Raw genomic sequence first — 14,860 nt, 5'->3', positions numbered from 1 at the left:
TGGGCCGCTTGTGGGTTACCTGGCGGTCCCTTACTCTTGTTGGTCACTAGAGGACGTGCCTCAGCAACCCATTCCTCTTCATTCCCCTCATCTTCTCCCTCTGTCCATTCTGACTCCTCATCACTAGAATCCCAAATGTCCCCACTCCATGTCTTGGGGTCCCATTCCCGGGAAGCAATGAGGGCTCTAACCTTCCGAGGGTTAGGGATACACTTCTTTCTTACCCGCTTTGGGTGTTTCATTTTAGCGAAGCGAATAGCCATAGTGGCAGCCCGCTCCTTAGCCAGTTCTTCCCTCCCCCGAGCGCTTTCTAGCACCTCCTTAAGAATTGCCTGCTGGTCCTTTAAAGCAGCGATGTCCTCTAATTGCTGCTGTACCTTCCTCTGAGAGGCTTCTAATTGCTCCCAAACACTCCGGAGCGCAGTGAGTAGGACCCATCCAAGCCCCCCCACTGTCTTCTGCCCCGCACCTTTCTCTATCCCCATTAGCTGCAAACACTTAGACACAGCCATAGGGGTAGCACCTCCAAACCCAGCCATCTCAGCATCCCATGACACTGGTGGGGTCAACTGGTTCAAAATTTGAGCCACTGGTGCCCAAGCACTAGTGCTGGGCCAACCAGGGATATGGCTCTGGCCATCCTCCTGCCTAGGGCTTTTCTTCTTCCACCAGGGCATTGTCTCCAGATCCTGCTCACAGCGCCAAATGTTCTGCCAAGGGGCAGGGTTCTCCTTTTTTTGAATCTGGATCCAATAAAACACACAGATGGAAGAAGAACACACAAAAAAAGTATGCTTTAATTTTCTAGATACAATCAGACAAACGTAGCGTACCTGACCAACGCCCAAACACAAATCTCCTCCTCTTCTGCCGCCCGGGGCTTCAAGAGAGCAGCGGGAGAGATCCCTTACACCAGAAACCCCACAGCACCCAAGACCTAGTCTGTGGCGAAGCCCCCAATCTGTCCCCTCCATTCCCTTGCTTATATAGCTGACTTAAGTTTGATTGTTTTCACCTGGCTATCAGGCACCATTCCCGAATGGTCAGGGAATCAGGCACCTGAGTGTGGCTTGGCCAAGGTCATTGGCAGCTGAAGGTGTTCTCGACTAATTGCATCCTCCTCACAAGCAACCTTACTTTGCTAATTAGAGGAGGAAAAGGGAATAGGACATGTAACCTGACTCCTCGTGATTACAAAGATCTTCCGCGAGTTTCCACTACACATGTCCACCAGTCCGGGGGTGGGGTGGGGGTGGGAGAGCGTGTCTCCAGCAAAGGTAGACATAGTTCACTATCTCGGTGGTCTTTTGAGGGCCATTGCTGGTTGCAGCAGGTGGGGCAGCAAGTTCCAAAAGCTGGTGTGATTTGCATGTAATCTGGGAGGATCAGAATTATTGCGAAGTACTAAGGCTGAAGATAACATTGCTGCTCTCCTTTGCTGTTCTATAATAAATTGAATATGAATAGTGTGTCTCCCCCTTGGGCTTAGAGGTACATTTGTCGTGGCTGGGCTATATGTCCATACACATCTCACTAGCCAATGCCGTTCATAATATGTGCCGCATCTCACACAGCTAACACAATAATAAGCTGGTCTTTATTTCTTCAAGTGGACTGCAAGGACAGCTATGATGACAACCGGAAGGGGTTAGCTGTAGGGAGGGTGGGAAGGCACTAACCTGTGGTGGCCCTCATGTTGCTGGGGCCCTGTCAGCCATAGCCAGCGCTATCCGAGGCTCTGGGCGTTGTAGTCCGATAACGTACAGAGTGCCACAGCTGAGTGGCCCCAGGCTTAGGGTAAGAAAGCAGCCCCTTGGCCTTTTACCGGAGTTCAGCCCCCTCGGCTTGCAATGCAGCTTCAGGCCCAGGAGCAGGTCAGCCGGGAGCTTCTGCACAATGCATCTTGCGCAGAAGAGGTTCCTGATGGATAGTGTCCAGGCTAATTTTCATACTAATAGCAGGTTGTCGATTGCAACGGAGCGTAATTGGATCTTGGTGTGGAATCAGAAATCCTTGTTATGTCCCGCATTTCGCCACTTCCTACGAAAAGCCAATTCATAATAATGTTAAATGAGGTCTATCCCCTTGGCTCTGTGCTCACGGGCTTGTTGCTTGCTTACATCATTAGCATTATAATTGTACTTAGCTTCCTATCACCGGCAGCGCAGCGTCCGCATCGCTCTTAAAGCGGCCTGTGTGTGTGTTCACGTATGCGCACTTCAGTGGCGCTTTCATTAGCTCTTGCGTTGCTCAGATGGTGTTTGCTCAGAAAGTCAGCCTAAACCTTTTGTTATGGGAATAAAGCAGTGTTGGCACTTTATCCCTAAGCATAACATTTCCAGCCTGCTACTTTAACCCTTAAAAATGAAATGCCACCAATCAATCTTTCTCGTCTGCATGGAGTTGCCTACAGCTAAAATGAAGCGCTCTCTTTCTCTTTCCTTCTCTCAGCCTCTTACAGTAGAAACGAGTTAATATATTGGCAGCAGAATAACCATCAGCAATCAGCCTGTAGCTGTTTACTAATGAACTCCCAGATGAATGGCGGGTTGGTGGTAGTGGGGGGAAGTGGAATTCGGGATTCTTGTTTCACTCCAGGCTGTACAAGAACTTAATGCTTCAGTTGTGGGAGAAAAGCAACTTAGATGCCATATAAATAAATGCTACTTGCTCATGGCTCAAAATGCAGATCATGGAGGACCTGGAGCTACAGTACAAATCAAAAGTAATGGATGAACTTGTGAGATGGAAAATCATGTAAAGGTTCCTTTTGTCTGTATGTGCCTGAAACTTTTTGAAATTTGTTGCTTTAAATCCCATTTATTAGAACCTTTTGAAAATTGGTGTGAGGTGTTTCAAGTCTCACCAGGTAGAGCTACTTTAATTCATATACTGGATATTTAGCTGAGGAAGAAAATTTTTCTTTAGGAAAGGATTTTAAAACGGCAGAAAAGCATGCCAAACTTGATATGGGTTGTGGTTTCAAAACTGATATTTATGCAGGTTTATTACACTGATACTTATGCAAGTTGCTAATTAAGGAGTTAGGTTAACGTTGTTTTCTGAATTTTGTGTGGTTGAAATATTTTTATGTGGAGAAAAACTGTGCAGACTTACAGATTTGGGACATGCAGTGCTTCAAACAGTTCAAATATCAAAATTTCATATTATAGTTAAAAAAGCTAGATTTTGTTCAGAAATTGAACTGTACGATTTATTTGGAAATTAATTCTATTTAAACTGATAGGACTAATGCCAACTCGTTATAAGCTGAATCTACATTCTTGGAAGTTTTTTTTTTTAAGGGGATTGAAGCAATATTCATTACATTGTAAATATATCTACCTAAATATTAAAATAAGAGCCTTGGTTGGATCAAAGCATTACATCTATCTGCATGTGCATTTGGGTTTGATTTTGTCTAGACTGGACAACACACTTCAAAACAGAGCAAGCAGCAGGACAAACTCCGTAAATTCAGCTCTGTAGTTTTTGCTAGGGTATGGAATTTGGATAAACATTGTCTTCCTTTGAGATTTACCTTTTTTGTGGGGGCAGTTTGCTTGCAACACATGTTAATATAAGCTGTAATGTAGACACTAGATCATAGTTTTGGTTAAAGTTAAAGCCTTGTTAAGGTCTGTGCTTTTCTTTTCCTTTTCCCCGTAACCTCCAGGCTTCAGCAGACAAATAGTGGAGATTCTTAACAAACATAACATTGCGTTTAGCAGCTTCGATATATTTTCTGATGAAGAAGTACGCCAGGGCCTGAAAACCTACTCCAGCTGGCCTACTTACCCACAGTTATATGTAGCTGGGGAACTTATAGGCGGACTGGACATTGTTAAGGTAAGAAAACAAAAGACCTGCATTTTCAGTAATGTAATTTTTAAATAGTGTTCCATTTATGAATTTGAAATAATTTTCTTTTCAGGAGCTTGAGGCTTCTGGAGAGCTGGAGACAACCTGCCCCAAGGCACATAAAATAGAAGATAGGTATGATACATTTTACCTTAAAAAATATTGCAAAGGAAAATCACATATTCCATTAATGATCTCCCCATTAAAATTATTGCTGTGTAGGATTTCTGTGCATAGTACACAGAATTCTGTGCCTTATGGTTTTTACCTTCATTTTCTTTGCACATCTGCTGCACAACTGCCCTGTAGTACTGCCACCTGGATCTTGCTACCTGGTATTTGCTGCTACCTCACCTTTTTTGGGGGGTCACCTTCAGCCCCAAAAGCAAAGGGGTAAAACTGGGGATATTTTATTATTTGTTAAATTGTCTCATCCTGTACCAGCGTGCCTCACACCTCCAGCCAATCCCTTGCAATTTACACAGAGTGCAATCCAGCCCTCTGCTTCTCCCCGAGAATAGGACAAATTCCTGCCTTTGTCCACACTGGTCTTGGACTTCCAATAATGTGGAACCCCAAGTGATCTAGGTGTGTGGGGATTCCTGAATCCTGAGGGTGGCAATTGCACACTGATTCCACTAGTCTAGTTGTGAAACTTGGTTAGAAATAAAACGTTGGGAGGAAAGCAGGCAACAGGTCAAGCAGAATACACAATAACCTTGCTGGTGACTCAGAAACTACAACTAATTCAGCCTGCGTTTGCTAGACTGGTGACTGGGAGTTGCCTCTGGGACCGTATAACATTGGTTCCCACTACAATGGCTCTCAGTACGTTTCCAAGCACAATTCAAAGTGTCGGTGCTGGCCTTTAAAGCCCTAAATGGCCTGAACCCAGTATATCTGAAGGAGTATCTCCACCCGCATTGGTCAGCCCAGACACTGAGGTCCAGCTCTGAGGGCCTTCTGGTGGTTCCTTCACTGTGAAACGTGAAGTTACAGGGAACCAGGCAGAGGGCCTTCTCAGTAGTGGCACCCACCCTGTGGAACAACCCTTCCATCAGATGTTAAGGATATAAGTAACTATACAACCTTTAGAAGGGAAGTTTTTAATGTTTGATGTTTTATTGTGGGGCAACGCAGTCAATAATAATAATGATAATGATAACGACAACTATTACAGTTATTACAATTATTATTAACTGGAGCACTGTGGCTCTAAAACCAGACAATTTTTTAGGCTAAATTCCTGTATTGCCTTTTTTACCCAGGTAAAAAATCCTTTATCTAAGACTGTTCTACTTTATCTGTATTTCCCCCTGCCTTTTGTTTTAGACTTAAAGACCTGATAAACAAAGCTTCTGTGATGCTCTTTATGAAAGGAAATAAACAGGTAAGGCTCTTGGAAATGCTTTTAGTGCTTAAAATCCTTTAGGCCAGCTGTCCCCAGCCTAGTGGCACCCAGATGTTTTGGAGTATAGCCCTTATAAACCCCAGCCAGTGTAGCCAGTAGTTGGGGGTGAAGGGAGTTGTCATTTTAAAACATCTGGAGTGCACCTGGTTGTGAAAGATCATAAATGTAAGAACACAAGGTGAGCCCTGCTGGCTTGGAAGACGTTCCACCTAGTCCAGCATTCTGTTCTTAAGGTGGCCAACCAGAGGCCTGTTCAGAACCATACTCCCTCTGATACTGGAGGTAACGTAGCGCTCACATGTGGGTGCTGTGGGTTTTTCACCTCTACACAGCATGTCAACAGTTGCTGCAAGTAGGGAATGAAGAAAATATTTAATTTCACTCCTTCAGCATGGCTTTCTAGAGCAGTTTCTAGAGCACGAAAACATAGAAGGTTTTTTTTTTTAAAGGATACGTTTTAACAGCACGTTACAATAATACATTAAAGGCTTAGGAGCAATAAAGATACATTTGCCTGGGGCTGAAATGTTAACAGTGTTGGCACCAGGTTGGCAACAGAACAATCTCTTTTTCCTCTTCTCCTGATGCTTTAGCTCATAGGGTAGAATGGGGCAGTTCACACTGCTAACCCCTGCATGGTCATATACAGATGTGTACATGGGTATACAACCACAGTCCATGTGAACCATGAGGGGCACTGGCAACCGCATCGTCATTGCGACAGCTGCAAAAAGTGCAGCCCTAATTATGCAGTATGAGTAATGGGTTGCTATGGTAAGTTTTTGCTCGAGCAGATGTTGATGGGAAATAAAATCATTCCCTGAGAATTCCTAAGGAGTTTGTAAAGTGTCCACGTTTCGGTTTCTGATGATGAAGGGCAGGGGTGTGGAACCTGTGCACCCCCCTTTAATTATTTATTGCATTTATATCGCACCTTTTTCTTCAAGGCTTCCAAGGTGGTGTACATGATCCCCACAACAACCCTGTGAAGTAGGGTAGGCAGAGAGGCGGGGACTGGCCCAAAGTCATTGGCCAAGTGGGGATGTGAACCCTGGTCTCCCAGGTCCTGACCTCAGTTTCCATTACCTCCATCTAGCATGGCCAGGGATCAGCACAGTACAGCATCTTGAGGGCCACAGGTTCCTCATCCTTGGTGTAGCAAAGGTGGAAAATAAAAATGCTGTGTATAAATGTGCTTCAAATACTTATTTGGGATTGCTACATGACTCAAACATGCACTGAAACATAATGCACATCGGAGTTGTTGTTTTTTTCTCTTACTGCAGATGGCGAAGTGTGGATTCAGCAAGCAAATTATAGAAATTCTAAACGGTACTGGGTATGTAAATATTTTTCTGCCTTGAATCTGTTCTTAAAGTAAGAGCACAGATATACAGGAACAGCGCTGCTAGATCAGACGAAAGGGCCGTCTCTTCCAGCATTCTGGAATCTCAGTGGTCAACCAGAAACCTATGAAAAGTCCACAAGTAGCACCTCGGCACAGCAACCATTGGTATTCAGTGGCACAGTGTTTCTGATACTGGAGGTACTACCCCAGCCATCAACACACATCCACAACCCCTTTTAAAGTCCTCCAAGTTGGTGGCTATTACAACAATCTTGTAATAGCAAATTTCACAGCACCTCTGAACTGTGTGAGGAAATGCTTCCTTTTGCCTGAGAGGTGCTACCTTGGCTGCTTTGCAGTGTGCCTCCACAGAAGCTGATCTTAGGAACACGTTGCATGCTAGTGTTAGGTGATCAGGGGCTCCCTTTGGTTCACCTCTAGCCTTCCCCTCAGCCCCCCCAAACATCTGTGCAAATGGTGGAGCTGACCTATGTCACAGAACCATAAAATAATATAATTGTAGAGTTGGAAGGGACCACAAGGGCCATCTAGTCCAACCTCCTGCAATGCAGGAATCTTTTGCCCAACGTGGGGCTCGAACCCACAACCTTGAGATTAAGAGTCTCGTGCTCTACCAACTGAGCTATTCCTTTCCCAGTGAACTTCTATTTGCATAAATGGATTGGCCTGTATAGATTATCTGCTAGGCTTCAGTAAATATTTCTCTCTTTTATTAGGATATTTCAACAATATATAGAGTATATTTTTCCTCTTCCCTCCCTGTCCCCTTTCCCTTGTGTGTCGTTTTCCTTTAAAATTGTGAGTATTGACGGCAGGGACTGTCTTGTTTTAATTGATTGTAACGTAAGCCACTCTGGGAGCCTTTTTTGGCCGAAGGGTGGGCTACAAATTCTCTAAATAAACAAATATATCACTACAGTATTACGATGTCTTGCATTTTACATTTGAAATACAGTTGCTGGGAACACTTTTACACTGATAAATAAGTGATAGAAATTAGCGTAGCTGAATGAATATTCCTAGCCTGTATAATAAAAACCTTTTTTATATTCTTTTTTTTTTAGTGTTGATTATGAAACGTTTGATATTCTGGAGGATGAAGAGGTACGTTGTTTGTTTGTGCTTTTCCTGTCATCATCATCAAAAACTGCACCGTGGAAGACTGACCAAGCATTTATTTTCTTTAGGTGCGGCAAGGATTAAAAAAGTATTCAAACTGGCCAACCTACCCCCAGTTGTATGTGAAAGGGGAACTTGTCGGAGGCCTGGATATTGTGAAGGTAAGGAAAGACCTAAAAGTTGGCAGGTGTGTGTCATCTTCATTCTTAAGAAAAGGTTCTTCCTAAATTTTGTTCTCATTTATATTGGACATGCTTTTATCGTTAGTTGCTCTTCGAAAGGGTGGTGTTTGCTTCTTACATCCCTAAACAGCAAACACCATCACTTTGAAGAGTCATTAGCAATAAAAACATGTCTTGATCCAGGATACCCAAGGAACCACCTCTTTCCATATCAGCTTACCTGCTCATTTCTCTCTTGTCGTAGCTGTGGCTGAGCCCTGGTCAGTTGGGTTGAGATCACAGCCATAACTAGTTGCGCCCAGAACATAAGGAGAGGCCTGATGGATCAAGCCAAGGGCCCGTCTGTCCTATCATCCTGTTCTGACTGTTGCTAACCAGATGCCAGTGAGAAGCCCTCATCAGAACCTCACTACAGCAGCACTTGCCCCACCCGCCACTCCCTGCAGTTAATATTCAGATGCATGCTGTCTCTGACAATGGAAGTAAAACACAGTCCACTGTCGCTAGCAGTCATTATCTGTGAGATCGGTTGAACCCCACTGTCCCCCCCCCCTTTTTGCCAGCAGGTCAAAAAAGCATTTTAATTCTGGCAAACATTTAACCTGCCTTGGTTGGTGCCTTTTTCCACATACTTTAGAAACAATTTTAGTTGTTCAGAGGTTTTATCTGCTGATAACACAGCAGCCATAAATGCTATGTGATTCTTTTATTGTTGTAAGCTGCTCTACGCAATGCAAACTCATTGGAAGGGCAGCATTTAAATTTCCAAAGTATATATCCCTATTACGCATTCCTCCCTGCCCAGCCACCTCTAGACTGATCTATCTCTGTATTTTCTCTTCATTTTGAGTTTTCTCATTCCTTGTTGGAGCGTCTCTCCCCTTTGTTCAGCCATGGTGAGGTGACACACACACACACACCCTTTTTCTGATCCTTTTTTTGATTTGAGACTGAGTGACTTAGTTGGTTTTTCCTGTGACTCTCATCATTAGCTTAATATATTGGTGAAAGGAGCCCTAAATCTCCAGTGTGCAACTATGTTGCCTGCTAGTGTAGCACTGAAATGTATTTTCTTGACAGCAGTCACTTACCTTCCTGTAAGAACCATTTCGCCCCTGTGGGTGCATTTACAGCTTTTCATTTGGTTCTCAGTTTTAGTTTTTTGACGTTGTGTTTTCTCGAGTAAGGTGATGACATTTTGCCTAGCAAACTGTCTCGTTCCTGAGGAAAGGTAAGGCTTTATTGTATGCTTTCTTGAAAAGGCCCTAAGCAACAAAAATAGATCTGCATTTGTTAACTGCATCTTCTGATATATATTTTTGTGTGTGTGTGCAGCAGAACAAGCACAGGCTTCTAAACCCAAATACTCTTGAGCCTATTCTTGTCTTGAATGTTTTATAGCCAATACCATAGGCACTGTAACTCCCGGGAAGACAGAAATCAATAAATCTCATCAGGTTTTAAAAAGAAGTTGGTATTACGTTGCTCATGTATCCATTTTTTTTTAAAAAAAAACAAACAAACAAACCCCACACATTTATTTCTCGGAGTAGTGCATTAAAGGGTTCTTTTTATATAGTTTTTAAAGAGTTGGGAAAATTAGTCATGTTAATCTGCCTTTTAGAGGGCATTGAATAAATTGAAGTTGACAAAATGGTGTTTAAAGTTAAGTTATTTTGGAAGTTTTTCTAGGTCAGCATCATTCTCTCATTTCCCTCTCCCCCCCTCAAAAAAATATAACGGTTAATAAAAAGTACATAAAGAAATTACTTCTATTATGCCCAATTAAAGAACCTATTTTTAATCTATAAACCTGCCCAAGCTTTTTCTCTGTTGATCTTACTAAGATTATTATTTTTTTTATTTCTGGTATTTCCCTGCCAAATAATAGTTATCTAAGCCCCCCTCCCCCCCACAAAACATAAGAAGAATACAAAAGAAAAAAAATCATTATTTTTTTTTTTAAACATTAAAGTTCTGGCAGAGAAAGGCCTAAAACCAAATTCTCAGTATAATTTAAAATATATGGGCAGTGGAATAAAAGTTGAGATTTTAAGATGACAGCTTCTAAAAGCCTGGGAGAATAAAACATTCCTTTTAAACATTTTATCGGTGCTATATGTTAGCAATAATAATCTATTGGACTTGTTAGTCCTTTGTTACCCAGAAGCCTCCAAGTAACTTACAACATATTTAAAAACATTGCTATAAATATATTATACCATAAATTTATTTATTTATTAAATTTATCTACCACAAACACAGAACAACCACAACGACAAACTAACCACAATGATGGTTTTTTATATACTCATTTTTAATTAGCTGGTGTGTTTTAGTCATATTTTATATATAAGTGGACTTGCACACCACATGGAGAATTTTCTTTGAGCAACTAGTCTAAAAATTTCCTAAAAAAAAAAAAAAGTCATTCACCCGGAACAAAAAAGACCATAAAGAAGGCAGCAGGTGAGCTTTCCTTGGGAGGCTATTTCCTAGTGGGGGGTTGGCTCTTCCTGAAGCCATCTGCTTCATTTCACTTGGTGGTTTACTTTCAGAAGGGGCTTTTAAAGATGAGAAGGTGATCTCTCAGGTAACCTGGTCCAAAGGAATGGTGACGCCTTACTTTTTCAAAGCATAGCTAAGATCAAAACTGTTTGCTTCACTCTTCCCTCCCCAACTCTCAGCAGTTGTTGTTGTTGTTCAGTCGTTCAGTCGTGTCCGACTCTTCATGACCCCATGGACCAGAGCACGCCAGGCACACCTATCTTTCACTGCCTCCCACAGTTTGGCCAAACTCATGTTAGTAGCTTCGAGAACACTGTCCAACCATCTCATCCTCTGTCATCCCCTTCTCCTTGTGCACTCCATCTTTCCCAACATCAGGGTCTTTTCCAGGGAGTCTTCTCTTCTCATGAGGTGGCTAAAGTACTGGAGCTTCAACTTCAGGATCTGTCCAGTGAGCACTCAGGGCTGATTTCTTTAAGGATGGATAAGTTTGATCTTCTTGCAGTCCATGGGACTCTCAAGAGTCTCCTCCAGCACCATAATTCAAAAGCATCAATTCTTCGGCGATCAGTCTTCTTTATGGTCCAGCCCAGCAGTAGAAATATCTAAAACAATGATGGCATCCTGCTTGTTCTGCTTTGCTAAATGCCACGAGGAAGAGGCATTGGGGCAATACTTTTGGTGGCAGCCATTTGGTGGCTGACACCTGCCTCATCTGCTACGCCTGCCCCTTCCTAAGGAGTCTGCAGGGGTGACTTCTCACTGCCGCAGCTGGGGCAACTGCAATTATCTCCTGCAATGTCTTCTCTAGTGCTCCTGGCTTCTACCAGAGAGATGGTTACCAGCTGTAGGACTGGTAGGTCCATAGATGACTGACTCCTAAAGCAACAGAAGCTTTTGTTTATCTTTATGCCCTCTTGGTAGATATGCAGTAATGTAGCTGCATGCAAAACAACAAAATAGCTTGATTAGGGGTAATGGGAGTTGGAGTCTTGAGGGCACCAGGTTGAGGAAAGCTGAATTACAGGCTAACTAGAGTTCTCTTGGTGACACCAGCCTCTGAATGGTTCCTTACCTTTTTTTCTGTTTCCAGGAACTAAAAGAAACTGGTGAATTGACGTCTACCCTGAAAGGAGAAAACTAATACATCACAATGACACGTTAATGAAGACCAATGAAATATAAAATGTATGATTGTTCGTTGCACTTGAACAATTTACGATTTGCCGGAAGGAATAGAATGCTGGTTTCTGATTTCCTGCTCATGCTTCACAAGGCCATACTACAGGTGTATGTAATTGTAGGTTTTCACCCCAAATGTAAAGCTGTAAGCATCTTCAAATTGAATTAAAGTTGGAAGCCAATCATACCTGTGGTGTTCTTGCATACTTTTCATTTTTCCTCCTGCACACAAAATTGTTCAGCATTTGTAAAATACTCGTGGACCTCACTCACATCTCCTGTGGTTCATTGATCCTTTTTTTGTTGGGTACAGAGTATCCTGGGATGTTTGAACCCACACTTGGATTCAGAAACCAGCCTCAGAAGAAGCTCATATCCAGCATGCTGTTGTTTGAACCCCATCTCTTTGCACCTTCTTCAAATAAGTGGCAGCAAATAGAGCAAATAGAGTGGGGAGAGCCTATGGCCCTACAGATGTTGCTGAACTACAACTTTCATCAGTCCCTTTCAGCATGACCAGAGGCCATGGATGATGGGAGTTGTAGTCTGGCAACAGCTGAGAGGTTGCACGTTCCCCACGCAAGAGATGGAGCATTGACATAGGAACATGTTCAAGGAGGTTAACCTGGGAAGATTATGAAATTAAGTAGATTGTATTCTAACTGAAGCAATGCACTAAGGCAGGGCTAGCTAATCTAGTGCCCTTCAGATGCTGCTGGACTGCAATACCCATTGTCCCTGAGCATTGACCATACTGCCTATAGCCAGTGGAGTGTACATGGCTGATAGTTAACTCTTTATTCTGAAAGATAACAGTCATTTCTACAGCTCTGGATACCTACGCACACCAATCTTGTGTCTAGGCAGCTGTTCCCAGGTTTGCACTGTAGGGAGCAGTTGCCACTCCACCACCAGTTCATGTACCTCTCATCGAAGCGCTGCACACATGCAGCTGGAGATTACACCCATGTGGCAACTTCCGCTGCTCATCCCTTTTCAGTCCCCTCCTGGTTCTGGGAGACAGTGGTGCAAAACAGGCTGGGGAAGCACCTGCCCCTTCACTAGCATAATTTGGCTCTTCCTTTTCTTCTGACCCATCCTGTGCTCCACCCTCCACCTCTGAAGTGTCCGCTGCCTCTGACTCTTTCCTCCTGGCTGGTCAGTTCCTCACAAATCACTGACCTGCTCTCCAGAGTCAAGACTCCAGCCCTGCTTCCCCAGTGCACACTTGTCAGCATCCTGCCAGTCCCTGGCACTATAATCTATCTCCCTTCTCTTATCTCCATGGAGTTCTTCAAATGCAATCTCTCATTCTGCTACACCCACAGAGAATGCCCTCCCCAGGGCCACACACAAGCTTTTGAGAATGGTGCAGCTCCAAAGAGGTCCCCCCTCTGCTGATGTTAACACCCTTGAGGGTCTGTAGGGAAGAAGGTGGTTGGGCGTATTTGCAGCCAAAGTCATTTAATGCTTTAAACATTAGCATGGGCACCTTTAATTGGGCCTGGAAATGAACTGGCAACCAGGGCAGGTGTTTTAAAATAGGTTATGTGAGTTTTGAATGGAATCCCAGCCAATAATCTGACTGTTGCATAAGACATCTGTCTCTGCAGTCATAATAACCTGGAAATTACTGTTGTCATGGTAGTCCATTAAAACATAAATCCAAAAGCCACAGTTGAGCAATAATCTTTTATTAAGATCAGCTAAATTGCCTCAAAACAGTTAATACAGTGTGAATGCTGACAGTGTGAGTGCTGGTGCAATTCCAAACTCTAACCACCTCTCTACCTGCTTGAATACTTGCTGATGGTCAGTTAATGATCATAACCAAATCTGAGCAAGCCCCTCTAAAAGCAAAGGTGGTCCAAGCATGGTTATAAGTGTGCGTATCAGATTTATCCTGCTAAGTACAGGGAAACACACTGTGGCAATGACTGCTGCCAAGTCAGCCTTCCCCAATCATCTGGATATTTTGGATTCTATCTGCCATCAGCTAGCCCAGCAGGTCAATGATAATAGGAGTCTAATTCTAAAACATCTAGAAGGCAACCATGTCGGGGAAACCTGCCTTAAAGAGATATGTGTAACTAGACCTCCAGCTAATGGCTGAAGAGACTTAAAAAAAATAAAGTGGGGGGTAAAAGTATTGCATCCAAGAACAGCAAGGACTCAAGCCTTTACCCCTGTCCCGACCAACCTGACGTTTTTGGTTTTTTTTTTTTTGGGGGGGGGTTCCATACTGACAAATCTTTTCCCCAAAATTTTATTCCATGCTTCCGTCTGAGACCTCATTCACCTACCGGTACTCTAGCAGTTTCCCCATAATAGCTGTCTTTTCCTTTTCCTACAACCACCCTTACAGGATATTCATTGCATTACATATCCTTGAATGCAAGTGTGAGCCATCTTCTTTTAAGCTTTCTTGTTTAGAAGATGGTCTTTAATTTTATATTGATTTATTTGCAAAATGCTGGACAAGATATAGGTGCCTTCCATTCTGGTGTAATAAGTAAAGCACAACACAGACGCTATACAGGTGGGGGGAAAGTCTCTGTGGCGGGGGAGGTCAGATTGAGGCAATGCCTGAACAGGTCTCAAAGCTCAGGCACAACATAGACATTAAAATTGAGCAAAACCAAGAAGCAGGATGACATTTACCTACAAATATTGCAGAGCTGGAAAAAGTTTGTGTGTATGTGTGCCTAAAATATTGAATGTTTAAAAAAACAAATGAAGAAGAGTTTGGATTTGATATCCCGCTTTTCACTACCTGAAGGAGTCTCAAAGCGGCTAACATTCTCCTTTTCCCTTCCTCCTCCACAACAAACACTGTGAGGTGAGTGGGGCTGAGAGACTTCAGAGAAGTGTGACTAGCCCAAGGTCACCCAGCAGCTGCATGTGGAGGAGCGGAGACGAGAACCCAGTTCCCCAGATTACGAGTCTATCACTCTTAACCACTACACCACACTGGCTCTCACACCACACTGAGCCTCCCTTATAGAAATAATAGGAGCTAACTATAAAGTGTCATATTGCGAAGGCACTCGATGCGCACTTTTTTGATTCCATGATACCAAAATAGATGAATTCTGGGATCTCAGTGCACTCATCAGATTTTATGTGATTATTTTCTGGTATTCCCCCCCCCCCCCCCGATATATACTGCAGACCTCAGGGGGTGCAGTGCTGACTTTTGAGAAAAACAGTTTTATTCAGATTAGTTTT

General features: G+C 43.2%; 1 protein-coding gene across 1 annotated transcript in view; it reads left to right on the top strand.

Moving 5' to 3' along the window:
- GLRX3 (glutaredoxin 3) overlaps positions 1-11,814 on the top strand; it is a 28,101-nt gene extending 16,287 nt beyond the window's left edge. Inside the window, exons 5-11 of the mRNA XM_033149376.1 lie at positions 3,677-3,849; positions 3,935-3,996; positions 5,194-5,251; positions 6,559-6,611; positions 7,706-7,745; positions 7,829-7,921; positions 11,544-11,814. Coding sequence (XP_033005267.1) covers positions 3,677-3,849; positions 3,935-3,996; positions 5,194-5,251; positions 6,559-6,611; positions 7,706-7,745; positions 7,829-7,921; positions 11,544-11,594 — 530 coding nt within the window. The 3' untranslated portion in view covers positions 11,595-11,814. The remainder of the gene's footprint in view (positions 1-3,676; positions 3,850-3,934; positions 3,997-5,193; positions 5,252-6,558; positions 6,612-7,705; positions 7,746-7,828; positions 7,922-11,543) is intronic.
- Positions 11,815-14,860: the final 3,046 nt, after the last annotated feature.

Source organism: Lacerta agilis, chromosome 5 (genome assembly GCF_009819535.1).
Source record: "Lacerta agilis isolate rLacAgi1 chromosome 5, rLacAgi1.pri, whole genome shotgun sequence".
Lineage (NCBI taxonomy): Eukaryota > Metazoa > Chordata > Lepidosauria > Squamata > Lacertidae > Lacerta > Lacerta agilis.
The sequence above is the reverse complement of the archived record's forward strand: the minus strand, read 5'-3'. Positions and strand labels throughout refer to the sequence as shown.